The sequence below is a fragment of the Peromyscus californicus genome, unplaced genomic scaffold (genome assembly GCF_007827085.1).
Source record: "Peromyscus californicus insignis strain IS unplaced genomic scaffold, ASM782708v3 Scaffold_3__1_contigs__length_106647218, whole genome shotgun sequence".
NCBI lineage: Eukaryota > Metazoa > Chordata > Mammalia > Rodentia > Cricetidae > Peromyscus > Peromyscus californicus.
In genome coordinates this window covers 7,091,892-7,115,129 of record NW_026294551.1, presented here as the reverse complement: position 1 = coordinate 7,115,129, position 23,238 = coordinate 7,091,892, and the positions used below count along the sequence as shown (strand labels likewise).

The window sequence follows — 23,238 nt, the reverse complement described above, 5'->3', positions numbered from 1 at the left end:
TGGCTAGACAAAAAATGTAGGCAGGACAAAAAAAATAAAGCTAAAAAATAAAAGGCTAAGTCAGAGAGACACTGCCAGCCGCCATGATGAGAAACAACATGTAAAGATGCCGATAAGCCACGAGCCACGTGGCAAGGTATAGATTAATGGAAATGGATTAATTTAAGCTGTAAAAACAGTTAACAAGAAGCCTGCCACGGCCATACAGTTTATAAACAAAATAAGTCTCTGTGTTTACTTGGTCGGGTTTGAGCGGCTGTGGGACTGGCAGGTGAGAGAGATTTGTCCTAACTGTGGGCCAGGCAGGAAAACTCTAGCTACATGTTCTGACAAATAAAGCTTGCCTGGAGATCAGAGGGTGGAGCTAGACACTAGTTAACAATAGAAGCTGGGCAGTGGTGGCTCACACCTTTAATCCCAGCACTCAGGAGGCAGAGACAGGAAGTGATAAGGCAAGGTGGAGACAGGATCTCAGCCCTTTTGGTCAGAGGATCGGGAGAGGTAAGAAGTCACTGGTGGATGCTCCTTTGCTTCTCTGATCTTTCAGGTTATTACCCCAATATTTGACTCCTGGTTTTTATTGATAAGACCAATTAGGTTCATACTTCACAAGTAGACCTCTGTTTTCACAAAATGACCCATGCAACCAACACACAGAATGGAAACAAACATCCCTAATGCACAGTGAGTGAGCAGCAGAGTTTCGGTTTTACAGTAGGCAAAGTGTTCAGTAGGTGGATGGTGGTAATGCTGCACAGCATCATGAGTGTGTTTAACACTGCAGAGCTCTGTGCTTAAATCAGTTCAGCTCAGGCCAGCCAGATGGCTCAGCAGGAAAGGCGCACAGTCCTGACAGCCAGAGACTGATCCCAGGAACCCACAGTGGAAGGAGAGAGCAGGCTGTCCTCTGATCTCCACAGTCATGCATGGCATGCGTACGAGCACACACACACACACACACACACACACACACACAGAGGCACATGCACGAACACATATTCACATATGTGCTCCATCTCTCAAACATGTTTACACCTCTCACTCTGGGAGTCAAGCCTTTAACACATGGGCCTTGGGGGACAGTTAAGGTCCCACGTACATGGTAATGGTGGTACCTCATTGTGGATCTAATTTGCATTCCCTAATGACTAAAGAAATGAGTCAGGCAGTGGTGGCACACGCCTTTAATCCCAGCACTCAGGAGGCATAGCCAGGCAGATCTCTGAGTTCAAGGCCAGCCTGGTCTACAGAGCGAGATCCAGGACAGGCACCAAAACTACATACTACATGGAGAAATCCTGTCTCGAAAAAGAGAGAGAGAGAGAGAGAGAGAGAGAGAGAGAGAGAGAGAGAGAGAGAGAGAGACTGAGTACCTTAGTCACACGTTGACTGGGCCATTTGGATGTTTCTTCCTGGGAATTGTCTAGTCAAGTCTTTGGCACATTTTTCTCCTGGCCATATGCCTTTTTCCTTTGGATTTTCAGGTTTTGCTGTATTCTGGATATAAGTCCTTTATTGGGTGTACAACAACATATATTCAGAGTGCTTCAACAATGCCCACACATGATGGGTCTCAACAAAAACAAGTTGCATGAATGCTTGAATATGAAAACTCCTTTAGGATTAAACTGACGCTTTTAAGAGTGTAACTGGATATAAGATTTGTGTCTCAAGCAATAAGAAACAGAACCTTAAAGGAGAAAGACCAGAATACAAGAAAACATCCTCAAATTTCACTCCTTCTGGCTTGTTTCTAGATATGCAGGTTTTTTTGAACATTCCAATTCTTTTTTTTAAAGGTGTTATATTTCTACCAGTCAGTGGTGGGACACACCTCTAATCCCAGCACTTGGGAGGCAGAGGAAGGTGGATCTCTGTGAGCTCAGGGCCAGCCTGGTCTACAGAGCGAGTTCCAGGACAGCCAAGAACAGCTAAGGCTACACAGAGAAGCCCTGTCTCAAACCCCTGCCCCAAAGGTGTTATACATTTGTATTTATTTATTCTATACTTACGTGTATGTACACGTAAGTCTGCCTGCATGTGTGTATCTACACCATGTGCATGCCTGGTGCCCAAGGAGGTCAGAAGAGGAGAATGGATCCCCTGAAACCAGAGTTACAGATGTTTCTGGACTATCATATGGGTTCTGGGAATGGACTCCCAGGTCCTCTGCAAGAGCACCAAGTGCTCTAAACTGTTGAACTGTCTCCAGCTCAGAACTCAGGTTCTTAAAGGTTTTGTGTGTGTATGCGTGTGTGTGTGTGTGTGTGTGTGTGTGTGTGTGTGTTTATGTGTATTCATGTGTGTTCTGAGGGCAAAGGACAACCCCCAAGTGTTGTTTCTCAGGAGCTGTCCACCTTGTTTTGAACCAGAGCCTTTCACTGGCTTGAAGTTCACCAAGTAGTCTAGGTTAGGGACCAGTGAACCACCATGGATCCACCTATCTTGGCTCCCTAGTCCCCAGAACTGGGATTACAAGAGTGAACCACACACTCTGCTTTTCTGTTCTTTTTTAAGCTGGTAAGCACTTTTAATGTACCGAGCACCTCCTCAGCCCTCTTAAGGTAATGTTTAGCTTTGCTTGGTTTAGTTTACAGAAAGACTCCTACACCATAGCTTAGTCTGGCCTAGAACATGCTGTGCAAAACGGCCTGGCCTGGAACTCAGGATAATCCTCCTGCTTCAGCCTCCCAAGTCCTGTTATCAGAGGAGGAAGACACCGTGCCTGGCTCTTTCTAACCATGTGTATGTGTGTTGTGTATGTGTGAAGGTTCATGTGATTGCAGGTACTCAGAGGTCAGAGGTGTCAGATTGCCCAAGGAGCTGGGGTTACAGACTGTTGTGAGCTGCTTGACATGGGTACGGGAAACCCGAACTCAGAGTCTCAGCAAGAGCTCTTAACCCTCATTCTTTTCTCCAGCAGTCAAAGCCCCCATTCCTAGCTCTTAAAGCTGTTTGTAAATTAATACCGTTTTAAAGAACGTTCGTGGAATGTATCCGTGGGTCAGCCGGTTTTCCGCGGTGACGACCGCTGTAGACACCAGACAGACCCTTGCTCTCAGGAGAGCCAGGACAGACAACAAGTAAACAAAATAATCTCAGATGGACGTAAACCAAAGTCGGACGTGGAGGAAAAAGAAGGACAGAGGGTTGATCCAGAAATTCCCGGACCAGGACACTGGGAAGGTCCTCATGCGAGGTCCCGCCCCCTATTTGCATACGTCTTATGATTGGCTTCCGGCGGCAGGCCCCACCCCGCAGAGCTGGCGGCCTGGGAAGCTGCAAGCGGGCCGGGCGGAGATGCAGCAGCGGCTCCGAGTGTCGCGGCGCGGGCCGGGTGGTGTGCGGGCCCGAGGCGGGCAGCGGGTATCTGCCGCGGCACCCACACTCTACTGACACCGCAGCCCTGCAGGCGGTCTCAGGTCGTCCTAGCTGTCGTCCCGCTTTGCAGTCCCCACCCCTCCGCCCTTTGTGCCGCCGCCACCCGGCGTCCCTAGCTCGGCGGGACCCAGGGCGCGCGGGAGCGAGAGGCCCCGCTGTGCGCACGGCCGGTAGCGGATGGCGATCGCGCGCGCCGGGCGAAGGGGCGCTGCAGCCCGAGCCCGCGACGACGTGGGAAGCCCGGGCCGCCTCCGCCGCATTGTCCCGGGCTGCGAGTCCAGGCCCTGAGCTGCCGCAGCGCCCGCCCACCGCCACCCGCGGGGCCATGCGGAGAGCGGCGGGGATGGAGGACTACTCCGCAGAGGAGGAGGAGTCCTGGTACGATCATCAGGACCTGGAGCAGGGTGAGCACGGCGGGAAGGGAAGTGGCGTGTGCCCGGAGACCCCTGGCCGCTACTCCATTGTTGGGCGGTATCACCTAGAAAAGGGCTGGGCTGGACCTGGTGCGCCAGGCAGAGCATGACGAGTCTTGAGAATGGGGACGTGGACCGAGAGGGGCGCTGCCCTGGAAGATTCGGACGTGATAGAAGGAAGGAGACCTGCAGAAGTGTCTAGTTGACGGCGCGTCCATCACCCTTCTCATTTTAGTAGCTGCCACTACTCGGTGTCCCTGGTAGGATTTTGTTAGGGGGCCCGGGTACTAGGTGGAATGGAAGTCTTGGGGCCCGCAGGGGATTCCTGCTACTTTTGCTGAGAGCGTACTCTGTGTTGAGATGTCATCTCTCCAGATCAGCAGCACCTGTCCCGGCCAGAATTTCTGAGCTCTAAGACTTAGAGAAAGTTTCCCCACCTCGCTTCCCTTTGCCCAGAGATGGGGAGGTGCGCGGGAGCATGCCTGGGAAGAAGCCCAAAGTGGGATCTCCAGCCTGCCTTCCTGAGAGAAGTATCCCCTTGTCCTTCCCTGCAGTAGGAATCCACCCAAGTGGCTCAGGATGTGGAGGGGTCCTTTAGTCATTTCAGACGGACTTCCAAGATGAGAGCCCCAGGAAAGAGGGAGGTGACTGGAAGGGGTTTAGAAGCTGGTGATGAGGTGGCTTACATGACATCACTGAGGAGAGAGGTGGAGCCGTCCTGACCGAAGGAGGAGGCCTGAGAGGGTCAGGGTCAAGGCCAAAGCCTGCTGGAGTGGAGTCTGCTCCACCCTCTTCTCTGCCAAGGTGCCAGTTCCTGATGATACCTTGAGGGGGTGAAGAAACGTATCTAGGGAAAAGTGACCTTCCCACAGTCACCTGCAAGTCCTGAGGTATTAAAACACAAGCCTGGCACGGAGTGTGCCGTGGAGGCCTGGTCAGCTCTGATTTTGCCAGGATGGGAAGCATTCGCTTGTATCCTGGAGCCTTTGTTTCCTGACCCACTTCGCCAGGCTTCACCTGCCGATGAGGAGCCATCCCTGTACTTGTCAGTGAATCAGAACCTCAGGAGACCTGTGTGGGACGGAGGGCGATGGGTTAGACATTGCTATGTAATCAGGTAGCCCATGCTCATGTGGCACCTTCTCCTCTGACCTGGCCGCTACCCCTAAACTTTTCCTCTCTGCAAACATCTGTTGGCCCTCATGTGAGTGCCAAACATCATCCTGGGACCTTGGAACAGTCATAGCCCCGAACCTGTGGGTACCCAAGGGCTGGTGCGGGAGGCCCTCTTGGATGTTCTAAGTGTGTGTGATTATGGGATGGCTTCCTGGGAGAGGCTAGCTCAGAAGGAAAAATGAACTGAGTTCTGTGGAAGATAGCCTCTAGAGAGGCAGATGCTAATACTATGGCAGTCTCATTTAGTTCCCACACCCCTAATGAAGGCTTGGCACCATGCCCAGCCCAGATGTGGGAGGAAGAAGCCGGAGAGTAGGGTGGGAGATGTGTGGCTTCTGGTGAGGGACAGGAATTGCCATTCCAGCAGGCCTGAAGCGCTCTGTACACCCCCACTTCTTGGGTCCTGCTGGTCTGGCCTGCAGCTCCAGTCATAGACAGAGTCCAGGAAACAGGGTCACACCCAGTACTGAAGCACTCTGTGAGGAAAGTGGACCTTCCGCCAGGGGCTGTGCTGGGTCTAGGGACGGATTCTCCGTCCTGATCCTGCATTCCAACAGAGGAGATGGAAGTGGGATGAAAGTGACAGCTGTGTGACAGCGTGCCCCCCTCAGCAAAGAGAGCTTTGAGCTGGAGGGTACAGGAAGGAAGGGGAGGGCACTCTGGGGGAAGAGATGTTTGTACCAAGGCATGGGACCAAATGAAGAACAGGGGAAGTAGGGGACAAAGGAAGTGCTAGTCACTCAGTTCTGCATGCCAGCTCAGGAGAGCTGAGGGATGGGGAGGAGTGTCTGCCAAAAGATAGCCACATCGGAGGTCCCATGTCTGTGTCCCCTTCTCTGTACTTGATCCCCAAATTCTTTTCTTCCCATCTTCCGGGTGGCCCGTGGAGTGATTTCCCCCACACACATGGGGTATCCTTCCTGCCTGTTTTCCCTCTACCCTGGACTAAGCCCCAACTCCACTTCCCAAAGATTGTCCCTAGAGATGGTGTTTGACTTTGGTGTGGCTCTGCCCCGGAGGCAGGAGGTGGTCAGGACAGGTGAGCCCCTGTAAAAATAGAAAAAGTCATGAATTAATTATTAAGCACTGGCTCTTTCTTTGCTTCTCCTCCTCCACCTGTGACCACTTCTGTCCAGGCTGAGGGATGGCTGCTGAGTCACAGATTTTCTGACCTGACCTCCCCTTCCTGCCTAGTCTGACCTTGAGTCCTCCACCCCAGGGAATGCTCTGAGGTGGCAAGGAAAATGACATCCTTTCTCCACCTCGGTTACCTCCGGAGGCCTTCTGAGTTCCTGACTCTCGTGCCCTGTGGGGCAGGACCCCCCGCTCCACTGTCCGGTGTCTTCCACCTAAGTCACCCTTTACCTCTGTCCACCTTGGCCTATTTCCTGCCCCTTGCCCATTTCCTTGTCCCTTTCCTGCCTGTCTGTGAGAAGTCTGTCCTGCTGTGAGAAGTCTGTCCTGCTCCACCCTGATGCCCAGCCAGAGGGGCAATGGGATTTCAGGGTCTCTTTTGTTTTCTCTGGGGCATCCCTTTGCCTATAACCACTAAAATCTCCTGAAGGAAGCCCCAGAAAGCCCCTCGGGCCAGACGGGAGGTGGCAGCCCAGACTCAGGACCTCCGTGGCTTGGTTCAGAGTTGCCTGTTCATCCAGCCATAGCAGGCTGTTGCCTAGTGCCCACATCCTGTTTAGCTGGCTTCTAAGTTCCCAGGCCACCCTCCCCTGAGTCCAGAACTGCCGCGGTCCTTCAGTAAGCTGCCTCCTCTATTTCTTGGCTGCTCCAGGTCCCTGACTCTACAACTTCTAGACTCCTCCCCTCATCCCTCCAGGAGGCTCTGACCAGCTTAGCTTGCAGCGTGATCCAGTTTCCCTGAGTCGGTCTGAGAGTCTCCTCTTCCTCCCCAGGCAGCTTCCTTTCTGTCCTTCGTCCCTTCACCATCCCTGGGCCACTGGGTGTCACATTCGCTGTCTTTGCAGGCAATCTTCAATGTCACCCAGTTCATAGTGCGGGCAGCCCCCATCCCGATCCCAGCCTACAAACCGCAGGAAGTCACACAGCCCAGCTCGCCCGCCCCGGAAAGAGGAGCGTGGTACTGCAATTGCCCCTGGAACAGGGAGTGTGGTACTGTAATTGCCCTTGGCCTTTCCTCCTTCCTCTGCCCTTGAACTCTGGTTAAGCAGCAGGATCTTTTCACGGGCCACGTATATGGTATAGCAATGGTCACTTCCTAAGACCGCCTAACAGTTCCAAGGCCTGAAACATTTAAGAAGGGTGAACTGAACATTGCCATCCCGTTACAGACTGAGAAGATGGTGAGGTTCTCACAGCCAACCACCCCACCCCACCCCCCTGTTATCCCCAAGCACATGATATATCACAAAGCTGTCATTCAGCAATGGGAACATCAGGCTCCAGACTTTGGCTCAACGTATATAAACTCATATGGCAAGTGTCCTCAAATATCTCACTAGGTTTATATTAGGTGACTGGACATTTTGGCATTGTCACTGGGCAGGTTACTTGCCCCAGGCTATGGGGTTTGTAGCTGATTCCCACGACTCAGTTTTGTTTCCTTCAGGAAAACTGCTCTTCTTCCAGGCTGTCATAACAGCCTAGGCAGAGGGGAGCTGCTATGGTCTGCTTCCCCAGCGACATCGGGACACAAAGCCCTCCTCTCCAGTTAAGTCAGCTCTAGAGGCCCCATCCTGGCTGTTTCGAAACCTCACCCCTGCTCTGAGCTTGTCCACATGCTACCACTTGGGAGATAGAGGCAACGGGATCAGGAGTTCAAAGTCATCCTTGGCTACATATCAAGGAAAACCTGACTACATGAGACCCTACCTCAAAACAACCACATCAAAAGCTGCTGAGGACGCAGCTCCGTTGGTAACCTCAAGAATGCTTGCCTAGCATGTAGGAAGCCCTGGGTTTGACTCCCCAGTACCACATAAAACCAGGTACTGTGGTACATCCCAACAATCCCAGCACTTAGGAGGTAGAGGCAGAAGGATGGGAGATCAAGGTCATCCTCAGCTACATTGCAAGTTTGAGGCCAGCCTGAGCTACACGATACTCTGTCTTTAAGAAAGAAAGAAGAAAACTTTACCCTCATGTGGGAGAGACTTTGGGCTTGTTCCTAAGCCTCTTGTCTAGGTCCAGTGGCTGATCAGGCTGCTCTGGCCTTCACGAGGAAACACCAGTCCTGTCCTAGGCTTAGCTGAAAGAGTGCAGGACACTCTGCTCTCTACCCATCCAGTGTCCCTGCTCTGTAAGGATGCAAGAGGAAGGCCCACCTGGGCCTGTCTGCTGCACTGCAGAAGGTGTAGCCGAAACAGCCGTGTATCTAAAACTTGCCAGGAGGACCCGAAAGGGAAGGCAGGACTATCGTGATGTATAAAATAGCACTGCGTCTTATTGGCCCCAGAAGATCTGCTTTTACAAATCTTGGTCCAGATTTACACCATCAGCCTAGAATGAAGGCTGATGTAACAAACGGCTTCATAATGTTAAATAATAATTAATAATTTAAAAAAATCAGCACTTTCCTGCTTTGGGCTAAATGGATCACATAGGCCTACAATTTGCCCCACTGATTCTGTTTCTAGGAACGTGTTCTCACAAAGGGCAGTAACTTGCACTAAGGTTTTAATACAGTGAAGTTAATCCTAGTTTGACTCTTATTTTTCAGGACTATACATCGGACCCAGATCCTCACACGTGCTGGGCAGTCACAGTACTGCTTCCACCACTGAACTACATACATCCAGCCTTCTTTTACTGTTTGTTGTTAGTGATTCTTAGCAAAGATTATAAAGCTTTGTGTATGATTGTTCTGTCCACATGTATGTATGTGTACCACTGAGTGCCTAGTGACCCAGAAAGCAAGAGGAGGACACTGGATGTCCTGGACTAGTGTTGCCAACAGTTATGAGCTGCCACTGGGGGTGCGGGGAACTGAACTCAGGGCTTCGGTGAGGACAGCAAGTGCTCTTAACCACTAAGCCATCTCTCCAGCACTGTGGTGTTAAGTTTTTAAGACATGGTTTCACCCTGTAGTCCTGACTGGCATAGAACTTGATGCGATCCTCCTGCCTCAGCCTCCCAGGTGCTGGAATTACAGATATGAGCTACCAGGCCCAAATCCTTATCCTTGTTTTACATTTTATTTTACTTTATTTATTTATTGGTTTGTTTGTTTGTTCGTTTATTGGTTTTTTGAAACAAGGTATCTCTGTGTAGCCCTGGCTGTCCTGGAACTCACTCTATAGACCAGGCTGGCCTTGAACTCACAGAGATCCACCTGCCTCTGCCTCCTGAGTGCTGGTATCAAAGACATGCACTATCACTGCCAGCAACTTTTTATTTTGAGACAAAGGCTGAGTTGCCTGAACTGGCCTTAAGCTGTGGTCCCCTCGCCTCAGCCTCCTAAGGAGTGGGGGTCTTGGGTTTATGGCACAGTTTCACATTTTTGTTGCTGTTGTTCTTGTTGTTATTTCTTTTCTTTTTTAAGCTGAGTCTTATAAAAGTCAGGCTGGCCTTGAACAAGCCTTATATATCAAAGATGACCTTGAACTCCTGCTCCTTCTGCCTGTACCTCCTCAGTACTGGATGACAGGTGTGCATGTCCACACTCAATTTGTGCAGTCCTGAGGCCCGAATCTAGGGCTTCATGCATGCTAGGCAAGCATTCTGTGACCTGAGCTACATCCCCAGTCCTGTTTTTGATTTTCTGAGACAGAATCTCATGTAACTTAGACTGGCTGCAAACTTGCTATCCTCCTGTCTCAGTTTCCTGAGTTCTGGGGCTAAGCATGCATACCACACTTGTGTAGTAGTACTTTTATGCCAGGACTGCCAACCCGAAAATAATGACACAGAGACTTATTATTAATTATAAAACTCGGCCTTAGCTTAGGCTTTTTCCTAACTAGTTCTTATAACTTAAATCAACCCATTTAAAAAAAATCTACATTCTTCCATGAGGACCTTACCTTATCTCTGCACTGCCCATCCTGCTTCCTCCGAGTCTCCTAGTTTCTCCTGTGCCCCTAGATTATCGCCTCCTATTTCCTCTCTCTGCCTGAAAGTCCTGCCTAGCTATTAGCATTCAACTCTTTATTTAACCAATCACAGCAACTATCTTTACACGGTGTACAAACATCCCATAACACATTTGGCTCATAGCTCCACTTTTAATAGAGGAAATACTCAAAGACACTCTAAACACCCAACAATAAGGACTATTTAGACGAAGGTGTTTAGAGCTTATATACAATAGCATTGTCTGCATCCACTAATAGTGTGCATCCAGGACTGGAGAGGTGGCTCAGCAGCTAAGAGCACTGGCTGGTCTTCTTCCAGAGGTCCTGAGTTCAATTCCCAGTACCCACATGATGGCTCACAACCATCTGTAATGAGATCTGGCACCCTCTTCTGGCCTTCAGGCATACATACAGGTAGAACACTGCATACATAATAAAAAAATAAATAAATCTAAAAAAATAGTGCATACAGGTCTACCCATAGAAAGCTACCGTGGTATATTGTTATAGGAGAAAGGCAGGTACAGACAAAATACAGTGTATTTTGTATTTGTGTTACATTTTATGTGTGTGTTGTGTACCTAGATGCATGGGTATGGGCATGCATGTGGAGATCAGAGAACAACCTGTAGTGTTGGTTCTGTTCTTCCACAACGAGGATCCTGGAGATTGAACTCAGGTAGTCAGGTTCAGCAGCAATTGCCTTCATCCACTGAGCCGTCTCACTGATCCAGTATTTCTTTTTAGGGGTGTGTGTGTGTGTGTGTGTGTGTGTGTGTGTGTGTGTGTGTGTGTTCGTGTTCGAGTGCACTCACACGCCACACCCACGAAAGCTAGAAGAAGATGTTCCCTCCCCGGAAGCTAGAGTTACAAACAGTCGTGATTGCTTGCTGGGAACCAACCTCTGGCTCTCTGCAAGAGCAGCAGAGAGGTCTTAAGTGCTGAGCCACCTCTCCAGAGACTCATTTTTCTTTCTTTTTGAAACAGGGTCTCACTGTGTAGCCCTGGTTGGCCTCAGACTCACAGAGGCCCACCTGCTTCTGCCTCCTGAGTACTGGAATTAAAGGCAAGCCCCACCACACCTGAGTCAACTGATTCCTTTATTGTTGGCTTTTCACCTTTCTGCACTATTTGCTTTTTACAACAAGCAGGAAAAAAATACCAAGCTGGATGGTAACACATGTCTACAATCCCAGCATTCAGGAAGCTGAGGCAGAAGGATCATGAGCCGTGGGCTAGCCTGGGCTCCACAGTAAGATCCTGGGCAAACAAAACAAAGCCAGAGACTTGAAGGACGAGAAGGGAGTAAGCCTGGAGCTTGTAGGGAAAGGGGCATTTCCGACGGAAGTGACGACCACACAAGACTCTAGCTCCTGGCTTCCATCTCTAGACAGGCTGGGGCTTCTGAGAAGAGCCTGTGTCAGGGTGATTCAGAGTCACCAAGAGCCCAGCCTCGGGGAACAGGGCATTAATGAGGGTTCTCTGACTTCCTCCCTCTGTGTTCTCTGTTTGCCCCCCTCACCCCGCCCCTGTCCTCAGACTTGCACCTGGCGGCGGAGCTTGGGAAGACTCTGCTGGAGAGGAACAAGGAGCTGGAAGAGTCTCTGCAGCAGATGTACGCCACCAATGAGGAGCAGGTGCAGGAGATCGAGGTGAGGGGCCTGGGCTGTGCACCCCTTCCCCCACCTCTCAAGAGCCTTGGGCCTTGGCCTGTGTGTACCTTTGTGCAACTTGCAAAAGGCTTGACTCTCATCGTTCACCCCTGCCCACCAATCCCAGGCCCCCTGCTCAGTTGAACACAAACCTCTCGAAGCCAATTGGCCTAGGGGTGGTGGGAGGGCCAGGCAGAGACGTTTGTCCTCACCTCATTGTGAAGGTGTGCTCCCCCCTTTACCTCCTCCCCTAGTACCTGACCAAGCAGCTGGACACGCTGCGGCTCGTGAATGAGCAGCATGCCAAAGTGTACGAGCAGCTGGACCTGACGGCCAGAGACCTGGAGCTGACCAACCAGAGGCTGGTGCTGGAGAGTAAGGCTGCCCAGCAGAAGATCCACGGGTGAGGGCTGGGACGGTGAGGGACAGGCCCAGGGCTGAACATGGGAGCATGCGGCCTGGCAGGGAGACTCACATACTTTGTCCTAGGGGACAGCGCTGAAGAGGCTGGGATGGTAGCGAGGCCATTCATGTCAGCTGTGTATGCTGAGTGTGCTTAAACATCCATCCCACAGACCAGAGTTCCTTCCCCCTCCTTCCTTCCTTTCTTTTTCTTTCTTTTTTTTTTTTCGGGGGGGGGGGGCTAGTTCAAGACAGGATTTCTCTGTGTAACCCTGCTGTTCGGGAACTTGCTCTGTAGACCAGGCTGCCCTCGAACTCAGAGAGATCAGCCTGCCTCTGTCTTCTGAGTTTAGAAGGCTTAAAGGCGTGCACCACCACCACCCAGGCCTTCCTTTCTTTTTAAGATTTATTTTTATTTTGTCTGGGTGGGTGTTTTGCCTGCATGTATGTGTGCACCATGTGTGGGCCGTGCCCTCTGAGGCCAGGAGAGGGGATGAGATCCTCTGGAGCTAGAGTTACAGATGGTAATGAGCCACCATGTCTATGAGTGGCGGGAACCAAACGCAGGTCCTCTGCAAAAGTGCTTTTAACCACCAAGCCACCTCTCCAGGCCCCCACAACGGATGGATGAAACGTCACCCATCTCCCAGTAAATGACCTCCTCACCTGTGGCTAGGCACCAGTTATACCCCAGGCTCCGGCAGGGACTCTGACCTGCCCTCTGGGGCCGCTCAGGTGGGAAGGAAGGCAGACATGTAATGTTGTCACTGCAAAGCACAGTGGTAGTGACAGAGGGGTGTGCAAGAATCTGAAGTGGGGCTGGGGAAATGGCCTGGTCGCTAAAGTGCTTTGCGCACAGGCGTGAGGACCTGGGTCCAACCCCTAGCACCCATGTAAAATGCAGGGCACAATAACGTGCACTTGTAATCTTAAACTGGGGAGGTGGTGATGGGGAGGTCCCACCCTAGATAAATCAGCGACCCCTGGGTTCTAGTGGAAGCCTGCCTCAGAAAACAAGGTGGATAGCTTGTTGAGGTGTGATATCCAAGGTCATCCTCTGGCCTCCACATGTACACACACACACACACACACACACACACACACACACACACACACATGTGAACATACACACATGTGCACAGACACAAAGGACCCACCGTGGCCGAGGAGGAATGATTGGCTCTGCCTGGGATGTATAGAAGGGCAGGTCCTTGACTATGGCAGAGAGGTCTCAGACTTTAACCCCAGACAGCATGTTCAAGATTGTCTGTTTGTCCTTAACTCCATGTCCTCCATCTACAAGAATTCCAAGTGGCAGTGAGGAGGCCGTCCCTGTCTCCTTAAGACTTCCCCAGGGTGGGGCTCGAAAGACGGCCAAGAGGTTGAGAGTGTTTGCTACTCTAGAACCAGGGTTTGGTTCCCAGCACTCACAGGGAGTTGCTCACAATCACCCAGTTCCAGTTCCAGGGGATCCACTCCCTCTTTTGGCCCCCTCAGGCACCTGCACACATATACATGTGGCGCACACGTGCACACGCACACGCACACACACCCCTAAAAAATCAGTCTTAACATTTTGGTTGTGAGCCTAGCTTTTAATGGCTGAGCCATCTCTCCAGCCCTAACAATCTTTAAAACAGACAAACAACAAAAATAGTCTCCCATGGGTGCCTTCGTCCTATTCCAGGCTGACGGAGACCATTGAGCGCCTGCAGTCCCAGGTCGAGGAGCTGCAGGCCCAGGTGGAGCAACTCCGAGGCCTGGAGCAGCTGCGGGTCCGCCGGGAAAAGCGGGAGCGCAGGAGAACCATCCATACCTTCCCCTGCCTGAAGGAGCTGTGCACAAGCCCCCGGTAGGGAAGGGCCCTGCAGTGTCTAAGAATTCCAAGAGTCCTGGCTGAGGGATGAAGGAGGAGCACAGGGAACTGTAACTGGGAAGGAGGACTGTCTGGCCCAAGCCCTCAGGATGCTTGCGAAGGACAGCCATAGGTGTTACTATGCTAACATAACAGTTATCACATTCATTTTGCCTGCAAGTCGGAGGGGAAAATCTGAGCTTGCCGGTTACGTGGCTCATCCAAGATCATGTGTTTAGTACTCGGCACAGCCAGGCTTCTAACCTTGGAGGAGTTAAGCACTGTTCCTTTTGGTTCCCATTAAATCTTAATTCAACAATTACTTATATAAGAACACAGGGTTGGGGATGGAGCTCAGTTTTATAGGTGCTTGCCTAGAATGTGTGTTACCCTGGGTTTGATTCCCAGCCTAAAATGGGAGAAAGACAGATTAATGGAGATCAAAATGAGACTGGAGATGGGACTCAGGTGGAAGACTGTTTGTCAGACGTTCACAAGGCCTTGAGTTTGATCCCCGACACCTCCTAATGGAGTGGTGAAGTACACTTGTAATCCCATCATTCACAAGGTGGAGGCAGGAGAATCAAGAGGTCACGATCACATTCACCTAGAGAGTTCAAGGCCAAACTGGGTTGTATAAGATCAAAAAAAAAGGCCAGGCTTTAGTAGCACACGCCTTTAATCCCAGCATTTAGGAGGCAAGGGCAGGCAGATCTCTGTGAGTTTGAGGCCAGCCTGGTCTATAGAGCAAGTTCTAGGACAATCAGAGCTGTTACACAGAGAAACCCTATCTTAAAAAAAACAAAAAATTAAAGATTAGAAGTGTGTATGGAAACTAGGTCCTGGGTTGCATCAGAACAGGACCACTACCATCCCTAGGCATCGGGGTCTAGATGAAGGGAGATTACCAGCGTCTAGAAGGTATGCAGAGGTCTGTCTGCTTAGCCCCGGTCCCAGAACCTTCAACCTTCCCCGTGCCTCCCATTGCTGAAGACTCCTAGATGAATCTATATAGGTCAGCATCCTCAGACACATGGCGGGAGAGGAAGTTAGAGGTGTGGATGGTGGCTCAGAGGGGCAGAAGGAAGAGTCAGACAGATGGACAAGAGAACCCAGTGTCTGACAGTGATCTGGGGTTGTGGCCATGACTCAACTACTGCTGCCTGTCCCCCAGCAGGTGTGAAGATGCCTTCCGCCTGCACAGTTCCTCGATGGAGCTGGGCCCTCGGCCCCTGGAGCAGGAGAATGAACGATTGCAGACCTTGGTGGGGGTGCTGCGTTCCCAGGTGAGCCAGGAGCGACAGCGCAAGGAGCGGGCGGAGCGCGAGTACACGGTGGTGCTCCAGGAGTACACGGAGCTGGAGCGACAGCTGTGTGAGATGGAGGGCTGCCGTCTGCGCGTGCAGGAGCTGGAGGCCGAGCTGCTGGAGCTGCAGCAGATGAAGCAGGCCAAGACCTACCTGCTGGCCCGGGATGAGCACCTGGCTGAGGCTTTACTGGCGCCCCTCACTCAGGCCCCTGAGGCTGATGACCCCCAGCCAGGCAGTGGGGATGACTCCAATGTCCAGGATGGTGTCTCCTCGCCCGCAGCCTCCCCCAGCCACGCAGTGCGCAAAAGCTGCAGTGACACAGCACTCAATGCCATTGTGGCCAAAGACCCAGCCAGCCGTCATGCGGGCAACCTCACGCTGCATGCCAACAGTGTGCGCAGGCGTGGTATGTCTATCCTGAGGGAGGTGGATGAGCAGTACCACGCGCTGCTGGAGAAATACGAGGAGCTGCTGAGCAAATGCCGGCAGCATGGTGCCGGGGTGCGGCACGCGGGCGTGCAGACCTCACGGCCCATCTCCCGGGACAGCTCATGGAGGGACCTACTGGGGGGCGAGGAGGGCCAGGGAGAGGGCAAGGCGGGTGAGAAGAGCCTAAGCCAGCACGTAGAGGCCGTAGATAAGCGGCTGGAGCAGAGCCAGCCCGAGTACAAGGCACTCTTCAAAGAGATCTTTGCCAGGATACAGAAGACCAAGGCAGACATCAACGCCACCAAAGTCAAGACGCACAGCAGCAAGTGACCCCTCTCTAGGCCTGCAGCCTCCCCCTGCCTCCCTGCCAAGGGAGTCCCTCATACCTGGATGGCAGCCTCTTAGCAAATAAGAGAGCCCTTAACGCAGCAATACATCCTAGCAGGTGGCTGGAGCATGAGCAGAGAGGCCTCTGATCTGGGGACACAGCATATTTCCTGTTGGTGGCTTGGTTTACCTGTCCTGCCTCCCTTGACCACTTTGCTTCAGCTTGAAGGCACAGCTCAGTTTAAAAGCCAAACACCCTCCCCCACTGTCCCTGGGGCTCCTCAGCCCTCAACTTCTGGACCCCCGGCCTCACCCTCTGATAGTGGCCAGTCTTCTGCAAGCCTTTCTTGCTTAGCTGACTTTTTCTCCCCTCCAAAGTTGTTTTTCTGAGAGATTTGCAATGCAAGGTCTCCTTGAGCCTTGCCACAACTGGAAACACTTGAAAGGGACTCTCAGAGGCCAGCCATCGCTGGTGCCTGGGGTCTCCTCGACCACTCACTGCTTTTGCCAACCGCGACCGTCATTCCCATAGCTGCGCCACTCCCAGAGTTCTGAGCAGGGCACAGATGGCTCCCACTTTGCAGAGCAGGACCCCTCCAACCCTGGCAAAGACCTTCAGCTCACCACAGATCTGTAGCCCATCTGACTACAGGAAGAGGGAGGACCTCAACAGCCATACATGGGTAGTGCCCCTTTCCTCTCAGAGCCAATCTCCTCAAGTTCCATCCCTGGAAGTATTTTCTGGGCATGAAGCCCTCCAGGGGCTAGGATGGCGGGGAGTTCCACCATCTCTGCTTCACTTCCCTTCTCTGTGCCTGCCCCCATCTCAGGGACCATGATGTCTCATCCACTCCTCACCTCCTTAGGCCAGTCCTGGTACAGTTCACATCTGCGGCCTCCAAGAATGTCCTGTGTGAGTGTCAACAATCCAGACCCCAGTGCCCATCTGTGTCCTTCACCGGGGACTGGAAGATCTTTACTCCATGTTAAGTATTCTTAGGTTGAGGAAGACATTTCTCCTTTCCCACATTCCTACAGAAAGCCTGCTCTTTACCTCCCACCTTTATAGGGACTTTTGAGGCCCGACCTAGGTCAGGGGTTCAGTATTTTAATCCAACACCTCAGAAAGTCCAGCTTCATCTAAGAGATGCCCAGGTCCCCAGCTTGCCCTCGGCAGCCCTTCGGGGCTTCTGGTTCCTTTCTGCCATCCTCCCGAGACCCTAGAAATCAAAGGAGCCATACAATCCAGTAGGAGGCAGTGACTGGCCTCTGTGCTGGGAGCCCAGTGGGAACCGCCATGCCTTACCTCTTTCTTTGGGTAAAGGGGCTTTCTTATCAAGCATGTCTGACATCCCTGGGGTAGCTACCTTGCTCCAGGTGGCACTGTAATGCCAGCTGGCATCCTTCTGTTCATGCAACTTGGAACCTTATGTCCTCTGGGGCTGGGTACCTCCGGGCCCTATGTGTGTCTGTCATCTAGGGTAGAGGAGGAGTTCAGGCCTGTTTCACTTCCCCAGTTCTGTAGCAGCTGACCGGCGTCACCTTTCACATGAGAGAAATATATTTACAAATGCTTTATTCTCTTCTTTAATAAAAAATGCACCAGTATTCTGAAACAGCCTGGAGCCACAGTTTCGTCTCTGCATCTCATGGGCTTGCCTCCTCTCCTGCACCACTACAGATGAGGGGTGTATCTGAGCTCCACACCACCCCACGACTTCTGCTTTTCTTTGAGGTCACTCTGACCCCGAACTCTTGAAAAAGTCTGTGTCTGCAGAGTTGCCAAGCACACTCATGAACAAAACACAAAGGGTCTACCTTGCCTTAGAGTTTATCTTCTGGCTTGGGAAATCCCCCCAGAGCAAGTAAAAATAAAAGATAAGGTGATCTACCAACGGGGTCAGGGAGGGGAGGCGCTATCAGACAGGGCATTTGTGATCAGCTGGGGGGAGGTATTTTCTATCTTTTCAAGACAGGCTCTCATGGATGTTAGGTTAGATTCAAACTTGCCGTGTAGCTGAAGGTGGCCTTAAACTTCTGGTCCTTCTACCTTCTGATCCTTCCCAAGTTCTGGGATTACAAGCATTTGCCACCACATCCAGTTTCTTAGGTGCTGGGGATTGAACCCAGGGCTTTGGGCATGCTAAGTGGCACTGCCACATCCCCACCCTCTCATTGTTTTTTATCTTTTCTTTCTTTTTTTTTTTTTCTTTAAGACATGATCTCAGGAAGGGTGAAGAGATGGTTCAGCAGTTAAGAGCACCTTTTGTTCTTACAGAATACCTGGGTTTCATTCCCAGCACCCACATAAAAGATCAAAATTATCTGTAACTCCAGTTTCAGGGGATCCAGTGACCTCTTCTGGCTTCTGCAGGCACCAGGCATGCATGTGGTACACGTATATACATGCAGACAAGACACTCATACACATTCAAAAACATAAAACAAAAACCAGACAGAGTATCATTATGTAGACTAGGCTAGCCTAGAACTTATAAAGATACACCTGCCTTTGCCTCTTCCCTTTGCTGGGATTAAAGGAGTGCACCACTATGCCCTGGCGGTTAGGATAATATTTTTGTACACTGTGTAAAAAAATTCATCTATTTTACTTCACCTGCCTAAGGCACCTTATGATTGGTTTAATAAAGAGCTGAATGGCCAATAGCTAGGCAGAAGAGGATAGACAGGACTTCTGGGGAGAGATAGAAACTCTGAGAAAGAATTGGAGGCACAGGAGATTTGCTAGCCAGACACAGAGGAAGTCGAATATATGGAACTGAGGAGAGGTAATGAGCCATGTAACAGAATGTAGGTTAATATAAACAGGTTAATTTAAGTTTTGAGAGCTAGTTGGGAACAAGCCTAAGTTAAGGCCAAACTTTCATAATTAATAAAAAGTCTCCATGTCATTATTCAGGAGCTGGTGGTCCAAAGAAAGACCCATTACACCTGGCTTCTTTTTTATCTTAGTATGTGTAGGTCATAGATACAATATATGAGAAGATAAGGTTTAAAAAGTCATGGAGGGGAACACGAGATGCCACATGGCATCATGGCATGTAAAATAAATGTAAAAAAAAATTTTTTTTAAGTCATAGGAGCCTGCTATAAGATGGCTCAGCAGGTAGGGGCACTTGCCACAGTCCTGAAAACATGAGTTTGATGCCCAGAATCCATGTAAAGTTGGAAGGACAGAGAGCCCACTCCACAAAGTTATCCTCTGACCTCCACATGTGCATGGGTTACAGGCATAAGCCTCCACACCAGGCCCTCATTTATTGCATTTAGGGTAGCCAAGTCTTCGGGGACTTAGAACTAGCAGTCTCCACCCTCATCCCTGCTGTGGATATTGTTCTGTATAAATAAAACACTGATTGGCCAGTGGCCAGGCAGGAAATATAGGCGGGACAAGGAGAGAGGAAAATTCTGGGAAGTAGAAGGCTGAGTGGGAGAGAGACTGCCAGCCACTGCCATGACAAGCAGCATGTGAAGATGCCGGTAAGCCATGAGCCACGTGGCAAGGTATAGATTTATAGAAATGGGTTAATTTAAGCTATAAGAACAGTTAGCAAGAAGCCTGCCACGGCCATACAGTTTGTAAGCAATATAAGTCTCTGTGTTTACTTGGTTGGGTCTGAGTGGCTGTGGGACTGGCAGGTGAGAGAGATTTGCCCTGACTGTGGGCCAGGCAGGAAAACTCTAGCTACACATCCCGGATCCAGACACTGTGCCCAGCGCTGGGTCTCAACATCATCACACTGGCAGCAGGTGCCCACGACCACTCTTGTTCAATGTTTCTCAGTCCTTTGTTGTCATTGAGAAAAGATTTCATCACATACCTGAAGTGAGCCGCAAGAATGTATCATAGAATTCAGGTGTATGTAAGCTATACCTTGGTCAACCAAGGAGTCCTTCAAGAGGGAAGTCACTTATCAAGGAATATTTCAAGTTATTCAGCCTTTAATATATATCAGCTGTCTTCTGCTATGAAATTCTTGTGCACTCATATACTACTAGGCCATGTGGCAAATAGAATAAGCTTCTGAGACCTACTGCTGATCTGCTAGGTAACACCCCTGCAGAACCTAGGAGACAGGCAGACTGTAGATGCATAGCTTTGTTTCTTGGGCAAATGAAGCTCAGACCATCCCTTGCCTTCAGGCCTAGTAGCACTGCAGAGCTACTGACTCAGGACAACAGGGCTTTTTGCAGAACCAGGTGCAGTAAAGACTGGAGCTGTTGCTGGAGAGCTTCTCTCCAGGTCCCACCAAGCCCCGCAGTCCCACAACCCACATATAAAATAATCACTCAGACGCTTATATTACTTATAAACTGTATGGCCATGGCAGGCTTCTTGCTAACTGTTGTTCTTATATCTTAAATTAACCCATTTCTATAAATCTATACCTTGCCACGTGGCTCGTGGCTTACTGGCATCTTCACATGCTGCTTGTCCTGGCGGTGGCTGGCAGTGTCTCCCTCCGCCTTCCTGTTCTTTCTTTTCTCCTCTCTGTTAGTCCCGCCTATACTTCCTGCCTAGCCACTGGCCAAATAGTGTTTTATTTATTGACCAATCAGAGTAATTTGACATACAGACCATCCACAGCACTTCCCCTTTTCTTTTTTTTTTAAAGAGGAAGGTTTTAACTTTTACACATATCCAAAGCCAGCTTGGTATATTTGGGAATTTGGGCGTAGCTTCTCTTACTACTTCCTGCTGGAGGGGGGCGCTGTATCTTATGGGGACACAAAGAAAATTTTAGGATTATGGAGTAGTCCGTGAGGCTGTATCATCTGAGCCAGTTGCCTTGAAATGGTTCTGGATGTTGGATCATCTGGGCCATGGTGTCATTGGAGATCTTTCAGGGGGTCTTGGCTGGTCAAACCTGATGTATCTTAATCTGGAATAAATCCATAGACTCTGGCTTTCTGTGGGAAAAAAGCAGAGCCTCCTTTCCAAAGCAACATATCCTTACATCCAAATTTTGAAGTCAAGGTACCTTTAAAATATACATTTTGGCATAACTCAACAGATTTTGCAATCAAATGTTTTTCTTCAGTTACGAATATCAAAGAGAACATAATCCAGCTTCTCTGTGTGGTAGCCATCTTTACGTGGCTTATTTTTTATATTACCTTGAACCTATTGCTTTAAACTGCAGCATTCTAAGACTGAAATGGTGCTGTGGCTGCTGGTTCTGCCCATTTCAGCTTCCCAACATGGCGGTGGTATGCTTACCACCAGCTCTGGGAGCCATCTTGGGTCTATGCTTTTATCCAAGCAGCGTGTAGCTCAGAAACCTCTTTTTGTTTTGTATTAGCAAAGGCTAAATCCACCACGCAGCGTAATGTGTCACTTGCAGAGGCCTCAATCCCGCCATACTGCAGGTCGAGCGCACACATCAGGAACCTGCCATAGTAGCTCAAACTGGCAGGCTGCCGCTAACTTGAGAGAGACAACTAGGAAGCTGTTTTTACCTCCGTTTTAGAATCTTTTTTTCTCAGGTTTTAGGTGGAAACTCTTGCCAACACATTGGGCGTCATTTGTAGCTAGAGTTTTCTTGCCTGGCCCACAGTCAGGACAAATCTCTGTCACCTGCCAGTCCCACAGCTGCTCAGACCCAACCAAGTAAACACAGAGACTTATATTGCTTACAAACTGTATGGCCGTGGCAGGCTTCTTGCTAACTGTTCTTATAGTTTAAATTAATCCATTTCCATAAATCTATACCTTGCCACATGGCTCATGGCTTACCGGCATCTTCACATGCTGCTTGTCATGGCAGCAGCTGGCAGTGACTTCCTGGACCAGGCAGAGCAGTGTGGCCAGAGGGAAGAGAACAAGGCAGAGTTTCTGTAGCTGGTAAGGCAGACTGGCTCAGGCTGAGTGGTAAGAAGCAAGGAAGGAAAGATGAAGGATGAAGGAACAGAGGACAAAGATGAGATTGAAAGCATAGGAGCTTAGTTAGGACTAAGAGAGAACAGGAAAAGTAGGTACAGAGAGGAGCTGAATGTGAGGATGGAGCTGAAGCTGTATAGATAGAATTTTGTCTTAGAGAAATAAAGTAAACGAACGAAGGAGCATGGTGTAGATAGATTATTTTCCCTCAGATAACCCCACGCCAGATGTAGCATCTTCCCCAGGACCCTGGGAAAGATTTTCTCAGGGCAGGCCCCTGGGAAAATTCCGATATATAACCTGTCTACATTGGAACTTAATATTTAGTCCAGGCTGGCCTTGAAGTTGAGAGCCCTGAGCCTGCAGAGTGGTGAGATTATTCATGTGACTCAGCCTTCCTTTTCCATTATCATTCTTTATAACCTTAAATAAGCCTATTCAGACATTTTTCACTTATGACTTTTTTTTTCTTTTGGTTTTTCAAGACAGGGTTTCTCTGTGTAGTTTTGGTGCCTGTTTTGGATCTCACTCTGTAGACCAGGCTGGCCTTGAACTCACAGAGATCTGCCTGGCTCTGCCTCCCAAGTGCTGGATTAAGGGTGTGCGCCACCACTGCCTAGCCACTTAGGATTTTTTTTTATGGTGATAAAAGTATATAAATTTAGAACAAGCCAGGAGGACTCAGTTTGCTGGCAACATCCAAAGCACCATGATCAGGAGCCAGTTGACCATGTGCCTTCTCTCCTTCTAGTCTGAGGATGCTGACCTTGGTCACATCAGCCAAGCTTGCTCACGCAGCTTCTTCTGAGTCTGTTCAACCTAGACTTAACCCTGACTTCCATAGTGACCACTAACACGCCATTTCTTCTGTCTTCTCCATGGCTGACTCCAAGGCCAAGGAAGCTGATGGTGGTCAGTGATAAAGCTGGTCTCACCAGAGGACACTCTTCCCAGGATGACTAGGCTGCCGGAAGACGAGTGATGGGCAGGTCAGCATGTGACTATGGCAGCCACTCAGCATGAACTCTTAGAGTTCAAAGCCTTCACTCTGGCTTTATCTCAAGGGGGCTGAAGCAGGGAATAGGGGAGATTTCTTCTTTGCTTTAGTGCTATCATGGAGAAGAGACCCTGGTGCCTTTTTTTTTTTTTTTTTTAACATGTAAGGTATTTTTTCTTTGCATGTGTCTGTGCACCTTGTGTCTGAGAAAGCCAGAAGAAGGCATTAAGATCCATGGGGACTGGAGTTATAGACTGTTTTAAGCCCCCAGGTGAATGCTGGGAATTGAACCTAGGTCTTTTGAAAGAGTAGCCAATGCTCTCAACTACTAAACCATCTCTCCAGTCCT

The 23,238-nt window shown here is 50.2% G+C and overlaps 1 protein-coding gene across 3 annotated transcripts; it reads left to right on the top strand.

The window, feature by feature from the left end:
• Nucleotides 1-3,263: 3,263 nt before the first annotated feature.
• Cdr2l (cerebellar degeneration related protein 2 like) lies at nucleotides 3,264-17,608 on the top strand. Of its 3 annotated transcripts, none has more exons than XM_052757454.1 (5): nucleotides 3,264-3,785; nucleotides 11,555-11,667; nucleotides 11,922-12,070; nucleotides 13,757-13,921; nucleotides 15,099-17,608. In XM_052757454.1, exons 1-5 carry the CDS (start codon nucleotides 3,707-3,709, stop codon nucleotides 15,991-15,993), a joined length of 1,401 nt encoding a protein of 466 aa, XP_052613414.1. In that variant the 5' UTR covers nucleotides 3,264-3,706; the 3' UTR covers nucleotides 15,994-17,608. The 3 variants fall into 3 exon arrangements, with proteins under 3 accessions (XP_052613414.1, XP_052613416.1, XP_052613415.1); XM_052757455.1 differs by having other exon boundaries at nucleotides 3,265-3,785; nucleotides 15,102-17,608; XM_052757456.1 differs by lacking the exon at nucleotides 13,757-13,921 and having other exon boundaries at nucleotides 15,102-17,608.
• The last annotated feature ends 5,630 nt before the right edge of the window (nucleotides 17,609-23,238 follow it).

What these genes read in the sequence shown, in the direction of transcription:
- Cdr2l (XM_052757454.1), top strand. Translation starts at nt 3,707, where the DNA reads ATGCGGAGAGCGGCGGGGATGGAGGACTACTCCGCAGAGGAGGAGGAG. An exon ending in AGCAGGTGCAGGAGATCGAG is followed by an intron (nt 11,668 to 11,921) that starts GTGAGGGGCCTG and finishes CTCCTCCCCTAG; the next exon opens with TACCTGACCAAGCAGCTGGA. An exon ending in GAGCTGTGCACAAGCCCCCG is followed by an intron (nt 13,922 to 15,098) that starts GTAGGGAAGGGC and finishes CCTGTCCCCCAG; the next exon opens with CAGGTGTGAAGATGCCTTCC.